Here is a 26,128-nt window from a genome sequence, read left to right as displayed (position 1 = left end):
TATTCCAGACCATGGAGAGGAGCAGACAGATTAGAGAGAGGTGTAGGAAACTGAATCAACAGCACATTCCACCTGTGGGCTATAGAAAATGAGAAAGGGAGGAGAAAAGGATGAGCTTGAGGAATCAGGCTTGAGAACATAAGTTGTCATTGGCAACACTCAACAAGATAGAAACTAGGTAGAGGTAAAGGAGGGAGAGATGGGATGTGGAGGGTAACAATTCTGTTATAGACATACAGAGTTTGAAACAGAGGGCACCCTTGAGGAGCTGGGCATTGGAGAGTTAGACATATAGCCTGGGAGCTCAAGAAGGAAATCTAAGTGGGAGATAAAAACCTGCATTTGGAGAGTAATGAAGGCCTAAAACAGAATTCTTTTTTTTTTTTATTTTTATTTTTATTTTATTTTATTTTTTTTTCATTTTTCTTTTATTATTCATATGTGCATACAAGGCTTGGTTTATTTCTCCCCCCTGCCCCCACCCCCTCCCTTACCACCCACTCCACCCCCTCCCGCTCCCCCCCTCAATACCCAGCAGAAACTATTTTGCCCTTATCTCTAATTTTGTTGTAGAGAGAGTATAAGCAATAATAGGAAGGAACAAGGGCTAAAACAGAATTCTTAGCAGAGTGTCCAAACACACAATTTAGAAGCATTGGGAAAGAATATTGGTGAGATCAGCTGAGGAAAAGGTAGGGCTTAAGGAAGAGCACCCAGGAAGACAACAGGACTTGAACAAACCAAAGAGGTAGAGTGCCAGTGGTGTTAAACGCAAAGAGAAAAGAAAGGAAAACACTATCCAAAAATGTAATTATGTGAGAATTATTAATGACTTTAATGTGAGAAATTTCAGTGGTGAAGACAGAAGTCAGATTGCAGTGGGTTCTGAGGAGTGAACTGGGTTGTAAAGAAAAGGTATGAGAGGAGATGCTAGATCAGGACATAGATCAGGGGAATGTATACACACTGAAGGGAAAGGCAAATGAGAAGAGAGAAGTGATGGAGTGAGGCCTCTGAGGAAGCAGTTAGCAATAGGAATAGCACATGTCATGAGTGGCTGTTGCAATAGAGTAGAAGTGAAGGAGAGGAAGTGAGAATGAAGTACGGAGTGGAGTTGAGATGAATTTAACTGTGGCCAGCAGAAAACTCAAGGCACATTCCCACAGACCAGTCTCATTGGTTCTTCTTTCACAACATCTTTTTTCACAGTGAGGAAGGTCTGACTCAGAACTAGAGAATTAGATATGCAGTCTCAACTGGACAGAATGCTGTGGCACTAATGTAATAGCTCCTGTCCACTCTTTTGGCAGAAGTCAACTGTACCAATCTCAAATGGGGTAGCAGTGTTTTGGGAAATAACTGAGAACTTAAACTGGATCAGCATAGCTGGGTGTGTAGCTCAAGGGTAAGATGCTTGCCTAGCATGAGCAAGGACCTAAGTTTAATTCCTAGGACCACACAAAATATGCACATTCTAAGTTGGATCACTGTAATGAAGCTTCTAAAAAGCCAACGTGAGGCTACATCAAAAGGATCCTAGCAGCTCAGAAGAGGTTGCATGGAACTATGTCTGTAGTAGCTGGATCACATATGGAAAGCCATTCCTTCTTCTGGGCCATATTTTAAGGGGAATGTGGACAAGCTGGAGCAGGTTATGAAGAAGGGGCTGGAAATGACATTGTGTGAGGAAGCAAATAGGGATTTTTCTCCTACAGAACTGAAAGGCAAAGGACATTCTGGAAGCTGAGGATCAACTCTCTGTAATCAAGACCAACTCTCTGCAAGTCATGTGGAAACACAGATGAGTCCTTTCATGTGGAGGATAGATGAGTGTTGTTCTGGGAGATCCCAAGAGATAAAGTTGGGAGTTATACCAAGAAGGCAGGTTTTAGCTTAATATAATTGAATTACATTAGACAGGGTCAGCTGTCCTGGAAATTAGTGAGCTTCTTGGACCCATCAAAGGATCAAGAAAAAATAGTTGACCATGTCAAGGATACACTGTGACCAGTCTTACACATGGTGGGGCAAGAGAGTCCCTGCACCACTCCAGCTGGAAGAGTTGAGGACTCTTCTTCTCCATTCATCCTCCAGCTTCATCTGGACCTGATGCCTGGACCATTGTAGTAGTGTCTCAGTAGGCATCTTGCTCCCAGTCCCTGCGATAAACTGACCAGAACATGATACAGAATGGAGAAAATGAGGAAAGGAGAGTGTCAAAGAGGGCAATAGAAGGGCCAGAAATAGATGAGTAGGGAGGACTTCAACCCTGTTATGATCTACTTTACAACCATCCCAAGGCCTGGCCAGGGGCTGGTCCAGAAAGAAATGCCAGGATGATGTTAGTATCCAGTTTGTTACTTTTCTTCCCTCCTCCAATGAGTGTATTACAGTTCTTCTCAGCTCTTCTTGATTCTCCTGTAGCCTCCAATGGCATTTTCTGCAACTCCTATAATAAATTACCTCTACCTTTACCACTCCTACCAATCTCTTGTCCTATATCCTCAGTCCAAGGATTCAAAATCTGATTATTTGGATGCAGAGGAAACCAACTGCCTTAGCTCAACAGCAACAGCCTTCAGCCCTTTCCAGCTTTTTTCCTTTTGACTCAAAAGCAAATAGAGACAAAGAGACAGTTAAACAGAGAGAAATCAGTTAGCAGATCAAGACAGAGATCAAGGAGAAGATCAGATGCTAGGCCCAAAGAGCCTGAAATGAATGAAAGAGAGGCCATAGCACGCAGGTGCTCATGCAGACAGAATGAGGAGCAGAGACAGGTGGGAAGCACCAGGTAAGGATGGTCCAGGTGGAAACTGCCTGCCTCAAGCCTATACCCCGTCCCTCCTTACCTGGTTCTGGACTCTGTGTGAAGGATGAGCCAGAAGCCTACTGGGTACTTCTTTAATGTTCTACTCCTGATCCTAAGGGAGAACAGATCTGGCAGCTTCTTAATGAGTCTTCTGTGCCTTGGGATCTTCTAGGCTGCACCACAGCCCTCCCAAGCCCTGAGCACACATTTCACCTCCTCAGCTTGGCACCTAAGACCTACATACCCAGGACCTCTGACTCTCCCAATCTAAGGCCTCCTGCTCCCCATAGCCTCTCTCTATTCTGTCTCACAGTCTAGAGGGAATAGATGTGTGAACATCAATTGAAGTAAGTGCATGGAGTGCAAGGGCAAGGGTTAAAAAGAATAAATATGGGTTTCCCAAGGTCAGGGGATGTGGGTATGGCTCCTCTTCTTTCAGCTCCCAGGGTGTCCCACTCCATCCTCTCTGCTCTGCTAAGCACTTGCTTGCATTGAACCCTGATATCTTGAGGCCTCAAATGTCTGCAACTTCCTGAAGGAAAAAGAATGTTCTCCAAACAATGGTAGGATCCTTTATGGGACTGGATCAGGATGAAGCAACTGACAAATAGTCCTCATGGGAGCAAAAATCTTGGATATTCAGAAGACCTGAGTCCAAATCCTTATTCTGCTATGGACAAAATAACAACTTTCCTATACCTCAGTTTCCTTATCAGTGAAATGATAGAGTAACACTATAGGGTAGTGGTGGGGGATAAATATGATCAGGTATGAAACAGGTATAATAAAATTTCATAGAATTTAATTTTGACATGACTGTCTGTGTATGTCAGATAGTTTGTCCTACAAATGCATGTTTCTGCAATTAGATCAAGAAACGCAACTTCTCCCACTCAACTGTACCTCTCTGCTTCTTGATTGGGGAAAGACATACGGATGGTACTTCATAATTTTGACCAGAATCAATTTCAAGCATAGATGAGGAATATAGCTTTTATATTCTGGGGGTGAATATTAGTGTTTTAACTCAGGGCTTCACACTTGATAGCCTTTTGAATGAAATAATGTAAGAAGTCTGAAGTAGCCTTCTTTGATTTCAAATCCCTACCACCAGCGTAAAATATTAATGTCATTGAGATGGCAAATTGAGTCATCTTGTTTTCCAACTGTGTGGAAGTGTTTGCCCAGAGGATAGGTGTGACAAATTTAAGCCACATCAAAGCTCACTGAGAAAGACTGCCAGGATTTATCAGTAACATCTTCCATAAACACTGGAAGGGAGATTAGTGGAGCATAGTATAGATATTATTAGTATGGTGTTCAAAAAGTCGCCATCAATTTTTTTTGTCATTTCCTACTTTATTAGTATCCCACCTGCATCCAGCAAACATGTGTTGACATTCATTCTATGACATTTAGATATGCAGGGATAAATGACACATCGTCTGGTGCCCTCCTGAGGCTCATAGCTTAAGAAGGAGAAACTGACAAAACATACTAGTACATTGTGATAGTACTGTGTTGGGAGATGTCCAAGGTACAGATGTAGAAGTGATTATCCCGGGTTGGGTCATGAAGATTTCACAGGAGGATTCTTGCATTGAACTCTGGATAACGAGAAGAATTTTACCAGACAGAAAAGAGGGAGAAGCTGTGTTTCAAACAGAGAGCAACCTGTACAAAGGCACAGAGAATGCTGTGGGAACACATAGATTAGAGGAATTCTCCTGGGGCCCTGTGGCAGACATTCTGAAAGAAAGGACATTGACACTGAGACTTTAAGGCCAGATGGTCAGAATTGACCACAATAGTTGTGAATTGGTTGTCTCCTCCTATGTTCATTATTAGGAATTAATGCTGGTTTTGTGGGAGCAGATTCAATATTGTGGGAGTGAGATCTTTGCAAAAAGATGAGTTTGGTCCCCTTTCGCCTCTCTATTGAGCATGATCTCTGGTCCTTCTACCCTCTACCATGACAGTAAGAAGGCCCTCACCAGGTACCACCCTCCTTCCATTGTACATTTCTCAGCCTCAATAACTATGAGTCAATAAATACTTATTCATTATAAATCACTCAGCCTACAGTATTGTTCTGCCAGCACAGAACAGACCAGGACAGAAAATTGGTCTGGACAGAGAAGTGGGGCTGTTGCTAACAAATATCTGAAAATGTGGATGCAGCAATGGACAGAGGCTGGAGAGTTTGGAGGAACAGGCTATAAAAGCCTGTATTTCTCTGCATGAAGTGTTAAGGGTGATTCTGGTGAAAGCTTGGAAGAGAATTGTGGAGAAAGCCTGAAACTTCTTGGAGATGGCTTAGTGGTCATATGGGAATGTTGGGACAGACTACAGATAGTAAAAGACATCTGATGAGGTCTTAGATAGAAATGAGAAATACCTTATCAGAAATTGGAACCAAGGTCATCCTTATTATGGAATAGCAAAAACAAAAACTTGGCAGAATTGTGTCTGTGTCCTAGTGTTTATGGGAGGCAAAATTTAAAAGAGACAAACTAGGATACACTGTAGAAGAAATTTCTAAGCAAAATATTGAAAGAGTTGCATGGCTTCTTTTAACTGGTTGCAGTAAAATGAGACAAGAAATGATTTAAAGAGAGAAGGCACTGCCCGAGTCTCAGTTTTCATTGTCCTGCTTCCCACAGTCCAGTTCAATGCTCCTCAACTGCCATAGACATGGTTCAAGTGAGCTCAGGTGTGACTTAGGCTTCTACTCCAGAGGGTGTAGGCAATAAGACATGTGGTGCTAATTCTGCTAGTGCACAGAATGCTTGAGTTGTGTGGCTGAGGAAGCCACCATCTAGTTTTCCAAGAATATATCAGAGAACACGAGGTCTCAGGAAGAAACCTGCCACAGGGGCAAAGCTGCCACATACGAGCAATGTCTAGTGGAGCTGTGGGAGCAGGCCTGCTTCCAAGACAGCAAAACTCTCCATGTTTGGGATTGCTGCAGCATAAGCCTCCAACCTGTAGGAGCTACTGCATGGGCTGAGCCCAGCAAAGCCATAATGTTACTAGTGAGTGATCTCAGAAGACCTTGGTTGAGAAGCTCTCAGGTCCTTGGTGTCCAGAACAAAGAATTGGGTGGAGACTGCAAAGCAACACCAGTGTCATATTGAGAATGAGAGATTGTAAGTGAAAGCAGGAAAATGCATTTTCCAAGGAAGAGGTGGGGCGGGCTCTGGCAAGGTGGCTTAAGAGCAGCACCTGTAACACAAGATCACCAGTGCCTTGGTTTGGATAGGTAAATCTATACACTACAAAGGGTGAACAAGGGGAGGAGATCTGGGTGGTATTTAAGGGTTTCTTTTGGAGTTTGACAGATTGTGCATATGAATTCACTGAGCTATAATTAGGGCCCTTGTGCATGTGCTCCGGTTTGGGTCCAGATGCAAATGCTATTTCAAAAGGGAAATTTTGGTGTGGTTCTGAGTGGAGCTAGATCACTTGTTCTCCATGATATGATCTGTGAGGAGGCCACCTGTGTCCCCATGACTTGGTTTGGGTACTTTTCCTGTTACTAGCCTGCCTCAATAGGAGTTCAGCAGCCTGAGGACTTGGGACCCAATCGCCACCCCAATGTCCAGGAGATGACATAAGGGGTGAAGGATTAATCCGGAGTCTTAAGATTTAATGTTGCCTTCCCTGTTGGTGAGGATTACTTGAGGACTGTTACTCCTTCCTTCCAGCCTATTTATCTCCCACCATTGTATTTTGGAAGTAGAAAATTTGTTCTGATTTCACAGGCTCACAGTTGGAGGGTATTTGTCTCAGGATGAATGGTGCCTTGAATGTCCCCTGTATCTGATCTAGATGAGACTCTGGACTTTGAGTTGATGCTGGAATGACTTTGGGGACTACTGGGATGGAATGAAAGTGTTTTGTATGTGAAAAGGATATGCATTTTGGGGAGAGGCACAGAATGCTCTGGTTTGAATTGTTTCTCCCAAACTCCTGTTGAAATGTAACTGCCATCCTAACGGTATTATGAGGTGGAACTCTTAAGAAATGGCTAGACCATGAGGGCTTCACCTTAGTGAATAGCGTTGTTATTGTGGTTGTGGATTTGTCACCATGAGTGGGCTTCTCATAAACGGGGAAGTTCACTCCCTTTGCCTCTCTTTACCTTGCCTTTCCATCTTCTGCCAAGGATGTTGCAGTAATAAGGCCCTTGTCAGATGCTGACCCCTTGACCTTGGATTTCTGAGCCTCTAGAACCATGAGCTAATAAATTTCTGTTCATTATGGATTTCCCAGTCTGTGGCATTCTATTATAACAACACAAAACATACTAACCCAAATGGAATGTTCAGTGTTATGAGTTGAATTATATCTCCCAATAAGGTATGCCCATGACCTCAGAATCTTTGCAGATATAATTAGCTAATATTAGGTCATATATTCTTATATAATTGGTGTCGTTTTTTTTTTTTTTTTTGCAGTAATGGAGTTTGAACTCAGTGCCTATACCTTGAGCCACTCTACCAACCATTTTTTGTGATGGGACTTTTATTTTATTCATATGTGCATACAATGTTTGGGTCATTCCTCCCCCTTCCCCCCATCCCCTCCCTTTCCCCCACCCCTTCCCCATCGCCCCCCTACCCCCTCGCTACCAGGCAGAAACTCTCTTGCCCTTATCTCTAGTTTTGTTGAAGAGAGAGTATAAGCAATAATAGGAAGGATCAAGGGTTTTTGCTAGTTGAGATAAGGATAGCTATACAGGGAGTTGACTTGCATTGATTTCCTGTGCATGTGTGCTACCTTCTAAGTTAATTCTTTCAAGATAGGGTCTTGTGAACTATTTGTCTGGGTTGGTTTTGAACCATGATCCTCCTGATCTCTGCCTCCTAAGTAGCTAGGATTATAGGCGTGAACCACCAGCACCTGGCATAACTGGTATCTTTTTAAGAAGAGGGAAGACCATATGCAAACAGGTACAAAAGGAGAACACCATGTGATGACAAAGGCAGAAATTGGAGTGATGCAGCTACAAGCCAAGGAATGCTAAGGATTGCCACCCACCTCTAGAACGTAGGAAGAGGCAAGGAAATATTCCCTTTTGCTATTTTAAACAAATCAAAGAACATATATACCTTGACATGTTATAGATGTTGAAAAGGCATTTGGCAAAACAGCATTCATTTCATTTGATAAAATTTGACTCCCATTAAAAAGACTTTTTGGTATTTTGGGGTTTTACTAAACCCCAAAATGAAAAACTTATGAAAGGAACTAAAAATTTTTTTTTTGTCCAATTGGAAGGCCATTGTTTTGTGGCTGTATCCTATATCAGCTGCAGCTAATATTCAGAATATTTTTTTTCTTTTATTATTCATATGCGCATACAAGGCTTGGGTCATTTCTCCCCCCTGCCCCCACCCCCTCCCTTACCACCCACTCTGCCCCCTCCCTTTCCCCCCATCCCCTCAATACCCAGCAGAAACTATTTTGCCCTATTTCTAATTTTGTTGTAGAGAGAGTATAAGCAATAATAGGAAGGAACAAGGGGTTTTGCTGGTTGAGATAAGGACAGCTATACAGGGCATTGACTCACATTGATTTCCTGTGCATGTGTGTTACCTTCTAGGTTAATTCTTCTTGAACTAACCTTTTCTCTAGTACCTGTTCCCCTTTTCCTATTGGCCTCAGTTGCTTTTAAGGTATCTGCTTTAGTTTCTCTGCGTTAAGGGCAACAAATGCTAGCTAATTTTTTAGGTGTCTTACCTATCCTCACCCCTCCCTTGTGTGCTCTCGCTTTTATCATGTGCTCAAAGTCCAATCCCATTGTTGTGTTTGCCCTTGATCTAATGTCCACATATGAGGGAGAACATACGATTTTTGGTCTTTTGGGCCAGGCTAACCTCACTCAGAATGATGTTCTCCAATTCTATCCATTTACCAGCAAATGATAACATTTCGTTCTTCTTCATGGCTGCATAAAATTCCATTGTGTATAGATACCACATTTTCTTAATCCATTCGTCAGTGGTGGGGCATCTTGGATGTTTCCATAACTTGGCTATTGTGAATAGTGCCGCAATAAACATGGGTGTGCAGGTGCCTCTGGAGTAACCTGTGTCACAGTCTTTTGGGTATATCCCCAAGAGTGGTATTGCTGGATCATATGGTAGATCGATGTCCAGCTTTTTAAGTAGCCTCCAAATTTTTTTCCAGAGTGGTTGTACTAGTCTACATTCCCACCAACAGTGTAAGAGGGTTCCTTTTTCCCCGCATCCTCGCCAACACCTATTGTTGGTGGTGTTGCTGATGATGGCTATTCTAACAGGGGTGAGGTGGAATCTTAGTGTGGTTTTAATTTGCATTTCCTTTATTGCTAGAGATGGTGAGCATTTTTTCATGTGTTTTCTGGCCATTTGAATTTCTTCTTTTGAGAAAGTTCTGTTTAGTTCACTCGCCCATTTCTTTATTGGTTCATTAGTTTTGGGAGAATTTAGTTTTTTAAGTTCCCTATATATTCTGGCTATCAGTCCTTTGTCTGATGTATAGTTGGCAAATATTTTCTCCCACTCTGTGGGTGAGGAACTAAAATTTAAATGTAGTTCTCTTTACAGTACCTTCCTCGTATGGCCTGTCACAAATGCTCTGTCATCCTGGCTATATCAGTTTCTAGGGCTGTCATGACAAAGTACCACAGACTGGATGGCTTAAAACAACAGAAATTTACTCTCATAGTTCTGGAGGCTAGTGAAGAAGTACTAGTTTGATTAACCTTCCATTGTATTAAGTTTGAAATTGGGAAGAGTAAGTTCTTTAAGTTTATTGATTGTTCTGGATCTCTTGAATTCTCACTTGAATTTTAGAAACAACTTGTCAATTTCTCCTAAAAAAGGTAGTGGGGTTTTTGGTAGGGATGAGTTAAGTCTGTAGATATTTTTGGAGAGTGTAGCCATCTCAGCAACATGAAGTTACCTGATTAATGGACATGGGATATCTTTCTATTCTTTTAGGTTATCTTTAACTTCTTTCAATGATGTTTTATGATTTTCAGTGTCCAAGTCTTGTACTTCTTTTAGTAAATTTATTCCTAGGTATATTATTCCTTTTTTATGATACTGGACTAAATTTGTTTAATTAATTAATTAGGTGGTACTGGGGTTTGAACTCAGGACCTCACACTTGCTAAGCAGATACTCTACCTTTTGAGCCAATCCACCTGCCTTTTTCTGTGTTGAGTATTTTCTTTTTTTTTAATTTTTATTTTATTCATATGTGCATACAATGTTTGGGTCATTTCTCCCCCCTTCCTTCCGCCCCCTCCCTTACCCACCCCTGCTCCATCCCTTACTCCCCCTTATCCCTCGCTACCCTGCAGAAACTATTCTGCCCTTATCTCTAATTTCGTTGAAAAGAGAGTATAAGCAATAATAGGAAGGAACAAGGGTTTTTGCTAGTTGAGATAAGGATAGCTATACAGGGAGTTGACATGCATTGATTTCCTGTACATTTGTGTTACCTTCTAAGTTAATTCTTCTCGAACTAACTTTTTCTCTACTTTCTGGTCCCCTTCTCCTATTGGCCACAGTAGCTTTAAAGTATCTGCTTTAGTTTCTCTGCATTGAGGGCAAAAATGCTATCTAGTTTTTTGGGTGTCTTACCTATCCTCATAGCTTCCTTGTGTGCTCTCGCTTTATCATGTGATCAAAGTCCAATCCTCTTGTTGTGTTTGCCCTTGATTTAACGTCCACATATGAGGGAGAACATACGATTTTTGGTCTTTTGGGCCAGGCTAACCTCACTCAGAATGATGTTCTCCAATTCCATCCATTTACCAGTGAATTATAACATTTCATTCTTCATGGCTGCATAAAATTCCATTGTGTATAAAGACCACATTTTCTTGATCCATTCATCAATAGTGGGGCATCTTGGCTGTTTCCATAACTTGGCTATTGTGAATAGTGCCGCAATAAACATGGGTGTGCAGGTGCCTCTGGAGTAACCTGTGTCACAGTCTTTTGGGTATGTCCCCAAGAGTGGTATTGCTGGATCAAATGGTAGATCGATGTCCAGCTTTTTAAGTAGCCTCCAAATTTTTTTCCAGAGTGGTTGTACTAGTCTACATTCCCACCAACAGTGTAAGAGGGTTCCTTTTCCCCCACATCCTCGCCAACACCTGTTGTTAATGGTGTTGCGAATGATGGCTATTCTAACAGGGGTGAGATGGAATCTTAGTGTGGTTTTAATTTGCATTTCCTTAATTGCTAGAGATGGTGAGCATTTTTTCATGTGTTTTTTGGCCATTTGAATTTCTTCTTTTGAGAAAGTTCTGTTTAGTTCACTTGCCCATTTCTTTATTGGTTCATTAGTTTTGGGAGAATTTAGTTTTTTAAGTTCCCTATATATTCTGGTTATCAGTCCTTTGTCTGATGTATAGTTGGCAAATATTTTTCTCCCACTCTGTGGGTGTTCTCTTCAGTTTAGAGACCATTTCTTTTGATGAACAGAAGCTTTTTAGTTTTATGAGGTCCCATTTATCTATGCTATCTCTTAGTTGCTGTGCTGCTGGGGTTTTGTTGAGAAAGTTCTTACCTATACCTACTAACTCCAGAGTAGTTCCTACTCTTTCCTGTATCAACTTTAGAGTTTGGGGTCTGATATTAAGATCCTTGATCCATTTTGAGTTAATCTTGGTATAGGGTGATATACATGGATCTAGTTTCAGTTTTTTGCAGACTGCTAACCAGTTTTCCCAGCAGTTTTTGTTGAAGAGGCTGATATTTCTCCATCACATATTTTTAGCTCCTTTGTCAAAGACAAAGTTGGTTGTAGTTGTGTGGCTTCATATCTGGGTCCTCTATTCTATTCCACTGGTCTTCATGTCTGTTTTTGTGCCAGTACCATGCTGTTTTTATTGTTATTGCTTTGTAATATAGTTTGAAGTCAGGTATCGTGATACCTCCAGCATTGTTCTTTTGACTGAGTATTGCCTTGGCTATTCCTGGACTCTTGGTTTTCCATATAAATTTAGTGGTAGATTTTTCAATCTCTTTAATGAATGTCATTGGGATTTTGATGGGAATTGCATTAAACATGTAGATTACTTTGGGGAGTATCGACATTTTTACTATGTTGATTCTACCAGTCCATGAGCATGGGAGATCTCTTCACTTTCTATAGCCTTCCTCAATCTCTTTCTTCAGAAGTTTATAGTTTTCCTTGTAGAGGTCATTCACATCTTTTGTTAGGTTTACACCTAGATATTTGATTTTTTTGAGGCTATTGTAAATGGAATTGTTTTCATACATTCTTTTTTAGTTTGCTCATTATTACTGTATAGAACTGCTAATGATTTCTGTGTTGATTTTATTTCCTGCTACCTTGCTGTAGCTATTGATGATGTCTAGTAGCTTCTGAGTAGAGTTTTTTGGGTCTTTAAGGTATAGGATCATGTCGTCTGCAAATGGGGATATTTTGACAGTTTCTTTACCTATTTGTATTCCTTTTATTCCTTCTTCTTGCCTAATTGCTCTGGCTAGGAATTCCAGTACTATGTTGAATAGGAGTGGAGATAGTGGACATCTTTGTCTAGTTCCTGATTTTAGAGGGAATGGTTTCAATTTTTCTCCGTTAAGTATAATGCTGGCTGTAGGTTTGTCATATATAGCTTTTATAATGTTGAGGTACTTTCCTTCTATTCCTAGTTTTCTTAGAGCTTTTATCATGAAATGGTGTTGGATCTTATCAAAGGCTTTTTCTGCATCTATTGAGATGATCAAGTGGTTTTTGTCTTTGTTTCTGTTAGTGTGGTTTATTACGTTTATTGATTTTTGTATGTTGAACCACCCCTGCATTCCTGGGATGAAGCCTACTTGGTCATGGTGAATAATCTTTTTGATGTGTTGTTGAATTCGGTTTGCCATTATGTAATTGAGGATTTTTGCATCAGTGTTCATTAAGGAGATTGGCCTATAGTTCTCCTTTTTGGAGGTGTCTTTGCCTGGTTTTGGGATAAGTGTAATAGTGGCTTCATAAAATGTGTTAGGCAGTTTTCCTTCCCTTTCTATTTCATGGAACAGTTTAAGGAGGGTTGGTATCAGTTCTTCTTTAAAGGTCTGATAGAATTCAGCAGAGTATCCATCAGGTCCTGGACTTTTCTTTTTGGGGAGACTCTTGATTGCTGCTTCAATTTCATTTTGTGTTATAGATCTATTCAGGTGATTAATTTCCTCTTGGTTCAGTTTTGGATAATCATATGTATCTAGAAATTTGTCCATTTCTTTAAGATATTCAAATTTATTTGAATATGGGTTCTCGAAGTAGTCTCTGATGATTTCCTGGACTTCCATGGTGTTTGTTGTTATCTCCCCTTTTGCATTCCTGATTCTACTAATTGGGGTTTTTTCTCTCCTCATTTTAGTCAAGTTTGCCAGGGGTCTATCGATCTTGTTTATTTTTTCAACGAACCAACTTTTTGTTTCATTAATTCTTTGTATGGTTTTTTTTGGTTTCTATTTCGTTGATTTCAGCTCTTATATTTATTATTTCTCTCCTTCTATTTGTTTTAGCATTTGCTTATTCTTATTTTTCAAGGAGTTTGAGATGTATCATTAGGTCAGTGATTTGGGACTTTTCAGTGTTTTTAATATATGCACTCATGGCTATAAACTTTCCTCTCAGGACTGCCTTAGCTGTGTCCATAGGTTCCGGTAGGTTGTGTTTTGATTTTCATTGACTTCCAGGAACTTTTTAATTTCCTCTCTTATTTCATCAATGATCCATTGTTCATTAAGTAATGAGCTATTTAGTTTCCAGCTGTTTGCATGTTTTTTGTCTTTACTTTCATTGCTGAGTTCTAGTTTTACTGCATTGTGATCAGGTAGTATGCATGGTATTATTTCTGTTTTCTTATATTTGCTGAGACTTGCTTTGTGCCCTAGGATATGATCTATTTTGGAGAAGGTTCCATGGGCTGCTGAGAAGAATGTATATTGTGTAGAAGTTGGATGAAATGTTCTGTAGACATCAAGTAGGTCCATTTGATCTATTGTATATTTTAGATCTTGGATTTCTTTATTGATTTTTTTGTTTGGATGACCTATCTTTTCATGATGATTGGGTGTTAAAGTCTCCCACAGCCACTGTGTTGGAGTTAATATATGCTTTTAGGTCCTTCAGGGTATGTTTGATGAAATTGGGTGCGTTGACATTGGCTGCATATAGGTTGATAATTGTTATTTCCTTTTGGTCTGTGTCCCCTTTTATTAGTTTGGAATGTCCTTCTTTATCTCGTTTGATCAATGTAGGTTTAAAGTCTACTTTGTCAGAGATAAGTATTGCTAACTCCTGCCTGTTTTCGGGGGCCATTGGCTTGGTAAATCTTCATCCTAAGCCTGTGCTTATTTCTTTCAGTGAGATGGGTCTCCTGTAAGCAACAAATTGTTAGATCTTCCTTTTTAATCCATTTCGTCAAATGGTGCCTTTTGATGGGTGAATTAAGTCCGTTAACATTAAGTGTTAGTACTGATAGGTATGTGGTGATTCCTGTCATTTAGTTGTCTTGGTTGTTTGAAGGTTTGATTGTGTGTGCCTAAGTTGAGGTTACTCTCTACTGTCTTGCTTTTTCTTTTCCTGTGGTTTGGTGCTGCCTGCCCTTTCATGGTTATGTTGGGTTGCACTTTCTGTGTGCAAAATCCATTGAAGAATCTTTTGTAGTGGTGGCTTTGTGGTCACATATTGTTTTAGTTTCTGCTTATCACGGAAGACTTTTATTGCTCCATCTATTTTGAATGATAGTTTTGCTGGGTAGAGTATCCTGGGGTTGAAGTTATTTTCATTCGGTGCTCGGAAGATCTCACCCCACACTCTTCTTGCTTTTAATGTTTCTGTTGAGAAGTCTGCTGTGATTTTGATGGGTTTACCTTTGTATGTTATTTGTTTTTTCTCTCTTACAGCCTTCAATATTCTTTCTCTAGTCTCTGTACTTTTTGTTTTCATGATAGTATGCCATGTTGTAGTTCTGTTTTGGTCTGGTTTGTTTGATGTTTTGGAGGCCTCTTACATCTGTATGGGAATAGATTTCTCTAGATTTGAGAATTGTTCTGTTATTATTTTGTTGAATATATTATGCATTCTCTTTGCTTGCACCTCTTCTCCTTCAATGCCCATGATTCTCAGGTTTGGTCTTTTGATGGAGTTGATGAGTTCTTGCCTTTCTTTTCACAGGTCTTGAGTTGTTTAACTGATAGTTCTTTGGTTTTTCCTTTAATTACCACTTTATCTTCAAGTTCTGAGATTCTGTGTTCTGTTTGTTGTATTCTGCTGGATTGGTCTTCCATTTTGTTTTGCATTTCTGTTTCGTTTTTTTCTGAGGTTTTCCATATCCCAAGTCACTTCCTCTTTAATGTTGTCTATTTTTGCCCTGAGTTCATTTATCTCTTTATTGTGTTCTTTGTTTCACTTTGGTGTTTATACAGTGCTTCTATGGTTTCTTTTATTTCTTCTTGTGCTTTCTCAAATTCTCTATTTTTGTTGTCTTGGAATTTCATGAGTGTCTCCTGTACATTTTGGTTGACCATATGCAGTATCGTCTCTATAAAATCTGATTACTTATAGGATTTCTTCTTTCATATTATTCTTGTTGGCTTCATTGGGTTCTTTGGCATAGTTTATCTTCATTTTGTTTGAGTCTGGATCTGAGTATCTGTTTTCTTCATTTCCCTCTGGTTCCTATACTAAATTTTTGCTGTGGGGAAATTGGTTTTCCTGCTTTTTCTGTCTTCCCATCATTGCCCTTGGTATTGTTACTGTTCCTGTACTGTGTGCAATTAAGTATTTTCTGGCTTATAATAACAACAATGGTGATATTTAGAATGGAAAGGTGAGAGGAGAGGGAAAGCAAAGAAGGTAAGGAAAAAGGGAAAAACAAATAACAAACAAGTAAAAAAAACCAAAAAAAACAGTGTCAAAGATATAAACAGGGAGAGATATTGTAGTAATCAACAGTAAGCTAAACAGGCATTAGAGAGAGAGGATTCAAAAAAAAATCTCTAAGTTCAAATGCAATAGTTTCAGTCTTAATAATTTTTGTGTTAGTTCCTCAGCCTCCAATCCTGGAGATGTGTCTCAGAAGTAGTTCTGTCATTGTCTCATCAAAGGGGAAAGCAACGAAAAAAAACAAAAAAACCTCAAACCACCACAAGGTGTTCCAAGTTCAAATATAATACAGTTTCAGTAAGTTTTTCAGCATGCACGTGTAGTTCAGTTGTCTCATCAAAGGAAGAAATAAGAAGAAAAAAAAAGAGTCTGGAGACAGCTTTGTGAATGTCTATCTGATGCTGAGGCTCACCTGCTTGCTACTGTCAGTCAATTGTTGCTGGAAGCTTTATTTACACAGATCTCAAGAGTGAGTTTAACACTCACCTAGCCCCTCAGGCTTTGTTTAGAGTTCACCAGGGAGCGACCGCCACTGTTACAAGCTTTTCCCTTTCCAAGCACACTGGGGGAGGTGGCGCTGCACATACCTTCTCCGGCAAGAGTGTTTTACTGTTCATGTGGGAAGTGGGCCTTCCCCCCGTCCAGTGGAGTTTTCCTCCCACAGCCACTTTTACAAGCTTTCCTGCTCTTGGTTGCTGGGCGGGTGCCGCCACTTTTGCCTTCTCCAGCGGCTTGTTTATTTACAGTTCTGTGTGTGATTTCCCCTCCCCCACCCTTCTGCACTCAGGGCACCCCACCCTGTTTGCTATGTGTCTTTTTTGGTTGTTGTTTATTCAGTTTGGTTTTTTTCTCCTTTTTCCCTGGGTGGGGGTTGGTCTGTCCAGGGGGCTATGCTGATCTGGCCCAGGGTTGTCTGTGGGAGTACCACATGCTGCTTAAATCACCTGGTGGTCTGCATCTTCCCAAGTGGTCTGGGAGCTGGCATCTGGCGGTGCAGGAGCCCTCCTGGTTTCTCTGTTTAAGGTGGTGTGGGGATGCTATGTGCAGGCTGGGGGTGTGGAGGAGTCAAAGTTTTGCCTCTTCTTGGTGGTTTTTCCTGTAAGGTGTATCTCCAGCATCTCTCCAAGATTTTATTTTAGGAAGCACGCTTTCTGCTTCCTCCCTCTAGTCACCATCTTGGAATCTCCCATGTTGAGTATTTTCAAAATAGGGTCTTACAAACTATTTCCCCGAGATGTCTTCAAATGGTGATCCTCCTGATTTCTGCCTCCTGAGTAGCTTGGATTACAGGTGTGAGCCAGAGGCACCTGGCCTTGTTACTTAATTTTTGAATTCATATAGAAATGGACAATTGATATTTGTATATTGATCTTATATTCTGAAACTTTGCCTAAAGTTATTCAGTGAGCTCTGTTGTGTATTTTCTTTAGAATTATTATATAATACAAGCAGGGATACTTTTACTTCTTCATTTATAATCTATATATCTTTCATTTCTTTTTCTTATCTATTTTTACCTGATTAAAACCTGCAGCACAGTGTTGAACAGCAGTGGTGAGAATAGGTATTATTGTCCTTTTTCAGGACTTAGGAGGAAAGCTTTTAATCTTTCACCAATAAGTATGATGTAGCTATTTTTCACAGACACTTTGTTAGGTTGAGGAAGTTCATTTTTATTCCTAGATCATTGATACTTTTATTATGAAAGTTGTTGGGTTTTGTGGAATGATTTTGCTATACCCTTTGCCATGACCCTGCATTTTTTCATTTTATTCTATTCTATTGAATATATATGTATATATACTGTATATTTATATATGCATATACATATCTGTATATATACTGGGGATTGAATCAAGGGCCTCATGAAAGCTAGGCAAGTGTTCTACCACTTTAGCCACTGTTCAGTTGTTTTTGAGGTCAGAGTTGAGTGCTTAGTTGGTGGTGTTAAGAGTTCATGGGGAAGCCAAAGTCTTCATCTGGGCTAAAGTGTCCAGGAAACTCCCTGAAGAAGAGATCTGCATGGCATCTTCATGAATGAGATATTTGGAAACTGGAAGAAGAGGCATTCTAGGTGGACTAGCCTATACAAACACATAATATCCAAGACTGGCAGAAGTAGAGGGATCATGTTGGGAGGTGAAGAAAATAATTGGCCTGCTGAGTGTTTTTAGTGCTTTGAGAGATCTGAGAAGAAAGCCCCAAGATCCCTTTAGTTCCAGTAAATGATTCTCAATGCCCCCTCTAGTGATCTCAGAACAATTTTCTTAACAAGTCTCCAAGAAACACAATCAGCATGTGTTTGGATAATTCCATTTCTGTTTCCAGAAAATCAAAGCTCCCCTTTCCTTAGGGATTGTTGGCTTAGAGGCAGTGTCCTTCATTTGGGCAGTAAACCTTGGCACCAGAGACTTTTCTTCTCAGAGTTCCACATCACTCTTAGAACTTGTATTCCTTTAATGCTTGGCGAATATTAAGAGAAATGTATGGTGGCAATTCCCCTAAGTTTATCTTCTGGAGAAAGTGCCAATGAGCAAAGCACACTTTTAATGTTTATTGGTCTTTTGTGTTTTCTTAACGTTTAGATGTTTCTTGGTTTATAGATAAAACTTCTTTCAAAGCAGTTAAGAGCAGTTGGCATGTTTTATTAATTAAATCCTGTTAGAAAGACAGGGGAAGAGTACCCAAAAGGTTGAGGCAGGAGGATTGCAAGTTCAAGGCAAACGTGGGCTAGATAGTGAGTTCTAGGTTGGCCTGGTTTACATAGTGAGACCTTGTCTCCAAAAAAAAAAACCACCTAATTTAAAAGTTCCTGTGTCAAAGAGTAGGAAATACTCTGGAATTAGTAGGTATAGGTAAGAACTTTCTCAACAAAACCCCAGCAGCACAGCAACTAAGAGATAGCATAGATAAATGGGACCTCATAAAACTAAAAAGCTTCTGCTCAACAAAAGAAATGGTCTCTAAACTGAAGAGACCACCCACAGAGTGGGAGAAAATATTTGCCAGCTACACTTCAGACAAAGGACTGATAACCAGAATATACAGGGAACTCAAAAAACTAAATTCTCCCCAAATTAATGAACCAATAAAGAAATGGGCAAGTGAACTAAACAGAACTTTCTCAAAAGAAGAATTTCAAATGGCCAAAAAACACATGAAAAAATGCTCACCATCTCTAGCAATTAAGGAAATGCAAATTAAAACCACACTAAGATTCCACCTCACCCCTGTTACAATAGCCATCATTAGCAACACCATTAACAACAGGTGTTGGCGAGGACGTGTGGGAAAAGGAACCCTCTTACACTGTTGGTGGGAATGTAAACTAGTACAACCACTCTGGAAAAAAACTTGGAGGCTACTTAAAAAGCTAAACATTGATCTACCATATGATCCAGCAATACCACTCTTGGGGACATACCCAAAAGACTGTGACACAGGTTACTCCAGAGGCACCTGCACACCCATGTTTATTGCAGCACTATTCACAATAGCCAAGTTATGGAAACAGCCAAGATGCCCCACTATTGATGAATGGATCAAGAAAATGTGGTCTTTATATACAATGGAATTTTATGCAGCCATGAAGAATGAAATGTTATTATTCACTGGTAAATGGATGGAATTGGAGAACATCATTCTGAGTGAGGTTAGCCTGGCCCAAAAGACCAAAAATCGTATGTTCTCCCTCATATGTGGACGTTAGATCAAGGGCAAACACAACAAGAGGATTGGACTTTGATCACATGATAAAGCGAGAGCACACAAGGAAGCTATGAGGATAGGTAAGACACCCAAAAAACTAGATAGCATTTGTTGCCCTCAATGCAGAGAAACTAAAGCAGATACCTTAAGAGCAACTGAGGCCAATAGGAGAAGGGGACCAGGAGCTAGAGGAAAGGTTAGATCAAAAAGAATTAACCTAGAAGGTAACACACATGCACAGGAAATTAATGTGAGTCAACTCCCTGTATAGCTATCCTTATCTCAACTAGCAAAAACCCTTGTTCCTTCCTATTATTGCTTATACTCTCTCTTTAACAAAATTAGAGATAAGGGCAAAATAGTTTCTGCTGGGTATCGAGGGGGTAGGGGGGAGGGGAGGGGGTGGGTGGGTTGTAAAGGAGGGGTGGGGGCAGAGGAAAGAAATGACCCAAGCATTGTATGCACATATGAATAATAAAAAATAAATAAAAATAAATAAATAAATAAAAGATCCTGTGTCACTTTTTGCAAGGGAATTTAATATTTTTTCTGAAACAGAAACTGGAATGATAGAAATTTGAATTGTTTTGATAACACTAGAAATAGTTTCATTCCTGGTCAATGTGGCAGCTTATATTGTGATAGTGCCCCACTAATATTGGTGTGTGTTCAAGACATGACTATATGCAGTCAATTGCCACCTCGAGTGTCACTCATACCTCCTGAGCTCACAATGAACCTGATCTTAGCTTTTGAATTTGAAAAACACAAGCTATTATTAATTTAATGAACATTTTGTAAGATAATTAGTTTTGAAGGCAGTTACTCTAATGATAATATATACAATTATTTAAGTTATAACTCCTATTCCCATTTGAGATTAAAAATAATTTATGGTACACCAATAATATGCAGTCATTATTTCTATTTTGAGTAGAAGAAGACTGAAATCCAGAGAGATTAGGTGATTTTTTTCCCTCACGATTTCAAATCAAGCTGACACTAAGGTCCAGGGGTCTTCCCATGGTCTCTGTGGTGGTAGAGGAAATTTAAGGGTAAGTTAGTTGTGGAAACCAAGACATTTTCTTTGTAAATAAGTGTCTGGGCATGTAAAAGCTACATTTGGGGTAGATATAATAAAAATAAGAGAAGGGCCCAAAGAAGATCTGAAAGCAGAGTTGAGAAGATTTCAGACTTCAAGGATGAGGATGGAGCTGACAAAGTCACTCGCCAAACATTTATTAAAGAGTTAATATTGCATTGATCGATACTATTTTCTTAGGTTACAGAATCTTGGTAAGGAAGATCTGAAGTTCCCAACAGAGCTCTAGACATCAAGGATCTGACCCTGTAGTTGTAACTTAACTTAGAATAATAATCCTATGTCTTTTCAACTTTTGCCAGCACCATTCTGTTATCTCAGGTAAGCCTCAAGCTTCTGTTTTGGCTGCTTGAGAAGTAGGTGGTGAAATATAATAGATAAAAGCCTGGGCTTTGGGATTATGCACTCTGGGTTGAATCTCAGCCTTGTTACTTTCTAGCTTGGTAACATTGGGAAATTTATTTAATCTTCTTGTCTGTTTCCTCACATGGAAAAGGAGATAATATCTGCTTCTACAGTTATTATAGAAATTAAAATAAGTACATATCAACCAGGCATGGTGACATGCACCCGTATTTCCAGCTACTCAAGAGTCTAAGAATATGAGTTTAAGGTCAGCCTGGACAACATAGTGAGAACTTATCTTTAAAAAAAAAGACATAAAGCTATATAACACTTAGACAATGACTCTCATATAGAAATCACTTGATAAAGTTAGCTATTATTATTTAGACATTATAAATATCACGAAAGATATTTTCCTGAAATGGAGATTAAATCCCAGAGAAGTTAGGGGACTTTTCCAAAGCCACAGAAGGTCAATGATGTAGTTAATCCTTGAACACAATCCTTTCTGTGTTCTTTCCTGATGTTTCCATTAGCAATGTGAATGTGTTCTTTTTCCAGCTATCTCCTTCATCCTAGGGGCCTTAATTCACACCAGTAAATTATATATGGTATAAACAAGAGATCAGAGGCACTGCAGATCTTCATGGTCCATGACTTATCGAATGTCCTCACTCATCCCAATTAACTTTAGGAAAGCCCTCTTCACATCCTTGTTCCGGAGGCTATAAATAATGGGGTTAAGAAAGGCAGAGATGACATTATAGAATAAGGCCAACTTTTGGTCATTCTCTGGGAAGGCTTCAGAACCAGGCCTCATATACATGATCATGCATGGAATACAGAACATGGTGACCACAGTGACATGTGAGGCACAGGTGGAGAAGGCCTTCATTTGCCCTTGGGTGGAGCGAATCCTTAGAATAGACACAAAGATATGAATATATGAGGCCAGGATAAGGGATAATGGGATCAGAAGTAAGATGAAACCTAAGATAAAGTTTACTTGGTCATTGAGAGATGTATCTGCACAGGTCAACTTCAAGACAGCAGGAATTTCACAAAAGAAGTGATTAATCTCATTGGGGCCACAGTAGGGCAGATTCATTGCAAAGACAGTGTAGACAAGGGCACAGATAAGTCCACAAAGGGCTGAGCTGACTGCCAGAAGTACACACAGAGTTTGGCTCATCTGGACTCCATAGTAGAGTGGATAGCATATGGCAACATATCTGTCATAGGCCATAGCTGCAAAAATGCAGGTCTCAGTGATGCCTAGTGTTAGGAAAATGTACATCTGGACCACACACCCAACATAACAGATGGTCTTATTCTTGTTTACTAGATGGACCAACATCTGGGGCACTGTAGTGGTGGCATAGCTGAGATCCAGGACAGACAGAGTACTGAGGAAGAAGTACATGAGTGTGTGTAGACGTGAATCTACTCTGATCAGGGTAACAATAAGCCCATTTCCCAGGACTGTAAATAAATACAGGAATAGGAAGAAGAAGAAAAGGATCCAGTTGATCTTGGGATTTCTGGAGAAGCCCAAGAGGATAAACTCAGTTACGGAGCTTTGGTTCCTCCAGTCTCGACTGTATATGGTCTTCCTTCTGAAGAAAGAAGATATATTCCTGACTCCTTTGAAGACCCAATGGGGGAATGCTATGTGAGATCCACAGATGTAGGAGCTGAAGCCAAATACCTACCTCCACATCCAAAGAATGTCCTGATCCAATTGGCCTAGCATAGCTGTAGATATTTAGAAGAGATTATAATAAATTCTTGTGGTTTATCTAATAATCTAAATTATCTAATTTATCAAGGTAAAATGTCAAGGTTCCTGTGATGGGAACTGTACAGAGCAGAAGTCTTGTGTTGAAGAGACACACAAAACACACACACACACACACACACACACACACACACACTCATACACACACACACACCCCAGACACATAGAGCACAAACCGAACAGAGTAGGCTAGGGAAATACAAAATATTTTGCAACAAGCCAACAAGATCTACACCTTCCTGTAGTTTCTAAGGCATTATTTCAAATATCAAGACTAATAGGTCCTGCAAAGGACAGTGTAGATGTAAAAAAAAAACTTAAAAATTCAGTTTTTCTTCTTTAGCTTTTTCTACTCTGATGTTGTGTCCTTGAAAACCATGCCATAAATTTTCAGGAAAAAGGGGAATTTCACAAAGCCTTTTTTTGGGAAGTGAAGAGAATCTTTCTCCTAGAACTTTTATCACCTTATCCCACCTTCCAATCCCTCCCTGAAAGGATTACAACTGTGTAGAATAAATAAATTGACATGTAAAGATAGCCACAGAGACTCAAGAACTGAAACCTAGAGAAAACTTTTGTGTCCCTAGAATATCCCCAGAAGATGAACCATGTTTATTTGGAAATGAAATGCTTGTGAGTCTGGAAGCTCCTCTTAAAATCCAGTAAGGAATCCATAGCTATGTTGTTCACAGGAAGAACCAAGTGATGGTAGGATGGATCTTCACTCAAATTTAGACTCTATTTTGATACTAGGTCGGCAGCCAGGATAACAAGAACATGTTACTGACCAGTGTTTTTCTTCTTATCCTTTTATTGGTCCTTAAATGACTGCTATAGAATGACATCACCTGGACATGCCACCTTTTCCAGACCCTAAAGAAAAAAATGGTCATTTATTAAATGAGACTGTATAAAATGTCTTTTTTTTTCCATTTTTCTTTTATTATTCATATGTGCATACAAGGCTTGGTTCATTTCTCCTCCCTGCCCCCACCCCCTCCCTTACCTCCCACTCCACCCCCTCCCGCTCCCCCCCTCAATACCCAGCAGAAACTATTTTGCCCTTATCTCTAATTTTGTTGTAGAGAGAGTATAAGCAATAATAGGAAGGAACAAGGGGTTTTGCTGGTTGAGATAAGGATAGCTATACAGGGCATTGACTCACATTGATTTCCTGTGCGTGGGTGTTACCTTCTAGGTTAATTCTTTTTAATCTAACCTTTTCTCTAGTTCCTGGTCTCCTTTTCCTATTGGCCTCAGTTGCTTTAAGGTATCTGCTTTAGTTTCTCTGCATTAAGGGCAACAAATGCTAGCTAGTTTTTTAGGTGTCTTACCTATCCTCACCCCTCCCTTGTGTGCTCTCGCTTTTATCATGTGCTCAAAGTCCAATCCCCTTGTTGTGTTTGCCCTTGATCTAATGTCCACATATGAGGGAGAACATACGATTTTTGGTCTTTTGAGCCAGGCTAACCTCACTCAGAATGATGTTCTCCAATTCCATCCATTTACCAGTGAATGATAACATTTCGTTCTTCTTCATGGCTGCATAAAATTCCATTGTGTATAGATACCACATTTTCTTAATCCATTCGTCAGTGGTGGGGCATCTTGGCTGTTTCCATAACTTGGCTATTGTGAATAGTGCCGCAATAAACATGGATGTGCAGGTGCCTCTGGAGTAACAGTCTTTTGGGTATATCCCCAAGAGTGGTATTGCTGGATCAAATGGTAGATCGATGTCCAGCTTTTTAAGTAGCCTCCAAGTTTTTTTCCAGAGTGGTTGTACTAGTCTACATTCCCACCAACAGTGTAAGAGGGTTCCTTTTTCCCCGCATCCTCGCCAACACCTGTTGTTGGTGGTGTTGCTGATGATGGCTATTCTAACAGGGGTGAGGTGGAATCTTAGTGTGGTTTTAATTTGCATTTCCTTTATTGCTAGAGATAGTGAGCATTTTTTCATGTGTTTTCTGGCCATTTGAATTTCTTCTTTTGAGAAAGTTCTGTCTAGTTCACTTGCCCATTTCTTTATTGGTTCATTAGTTTTGGGAGAATTTAGTTTTTTAAGTTCCCTGTATATTCTGGTTATCAGTCCTTTGTCTGATGTATAATTGGCAAATATTTTCTCCCACTCTGTGGGTGTTCTCTTCAGTTTAGAGACCATTTCTTTTGATGAACAGAAGCTTTTTAGTTTTATGAGGTCCCATTTATCTATGCTATCTCTTAGTTGCTGTGCTGCTGGGGTTTCATTGAGAAAGTTCTTACCTATACCTACTAACTCCAGAGTATTTCCTACTCTTTCTTGTATCAACTTAAGAGTTTGGGGTCTGATATTAAGATCCTTGATCCATTTTGAGTTAATCTTGGTATAGGGTGATATACATGGATCTAGTTTCAGTTTTTTGCAGACTGCTAACCAGTTTTCCCAGCAGTTTTTGTTGAAGAGGCTGCTATTTCTCCATCGTATATTTTTAGCTCCTTTGTCAAAGATAAGTTGCTTATAGTTGTGTGGCTTCATATCTGGATCCTCTATTCTGTTCCACTGGTCTTCACGTCTGTTTTTGTGCCAGTACCATGCTGTTTTTATTGTTATTGCTTTGTAATATAGTTTGAAGTCAGGTATTGTGATACCTCCTGCATTGTTCTTTTGACTGAGTATTGCCTTGGCTATTCGTGGCCTCTTGTGTTTCCATATAAATTTCACAGTAGATTTTTCAATCTCTTTAATGAATGTCATTGGAATTTTGATGGGAATTGCATTAAACATGTAGATTACTTTTGGGAGTATCGACATTTTTACTATGTTGATTCTACCAATCCATGAGCATGGGAGATCTCTCCACTTTCTATAGTCTTCCTCAATCTCTTTCTTCAGAAGTGTATAGTTTTCCTTGTAGAGGTCTTTCACATCTTTTGTTAGGTTTACACCTAGGTATTTGATTTTTTTTTTTTTTTTTTTTTTTTTTTTGATTTCCCCATGTTGTGTTTGTTTTCTTGATGATTGTCATTCTGACTGGGAAGTGAGATGGAATCATAGTGTACTTTTGATTTGCATTTCCTTTATGGCTAATGACACTAAAAGTTTCTTTATGTATTTATGATCCTTTTGTAGTTCTGAGAACTGTCTGTTCAATTCATTTGCCCATTTACTAATTGGGTTGCTTGTTCTTCTGGTGTTTAATATTTTGAGTTCTTTGTATATTCTCCATATTAATTTTATTTACTGAATAGTAATGGTAAAGTTTTCTCCCATTCTGTAAGTTTTCTTGAGTCTGATAATTGTTTCTTTGATTGCCCAAACTTTTTAATTTTTTGCAAGTCCATCTTTCCATTCTTGTTCTACTTTCCTTGGCAATTGGAGTCCTATTCAGAAACTAATTACCTATGCCTATATCTTCCAAGGTTTTCCCTACATTTTCCTGGTATTTGATTTTTTTTGAGGCTATTGTAAATG

General features: G+C 39.6%; 1 protein-coding gene across 2 annotated transcripts; it reads right to left on the bottom strand.

The window, feature by feature from the left end:
• Window positions 1–21,537: 21,537 nt before the first annotated feature.
• LOC141424680 (olfactory receptor 2B2-like) lies at window positions 21,538–24,924 on the bottom strand. 2 transcript variants are annotated; one of them, XM_074077954.1, is made up of 2 exons: window positions 24,911–24,924; window positions 21,538–22,465 (listed from the first exon to the last, which is right to left on the bottom strand). In XM_074077954.1, exons 1-2 carry the CDS (start codon window positions 24,922–24,924, stop codon window positions 21,538–21,540), a joined length of 942 nt encoding a protein of 313 aa, XP_073934055.1. The 2 variants fall into 2 exon arrangements, with proteins under 2 accessions (XP_073934055.1, XP_073934056.1); XM_074077955.1 differs by lacking the exon at window positions 24,911–24,924 and having other exon boundaries at window positions 21,538–22,479.
• Between the last annotated feature and the right edge of the window lie 1,204 nt (window positions 24,925–26,128).

The sequence above is a fragment of the Castor canadensis genome, chromosome 7, assembly GCF_047511655.1.
Source record: "Castor canadensis chromosome 7, mCasCan1.hap1v2, whole genome shotgun sequence".
NCBI classification, from domain to species: domain Eukaryota; kingdom Metazoa; phylum Chordata; class Mammalia; order Rodentia; family Castoridae; genus Castor; species Castor canadensis.
The sequence above is the reverse complement of the archived record's forward strand: the minus strand, read 5'-3'. Positions and strand labels throughout refer to the sequence as shown.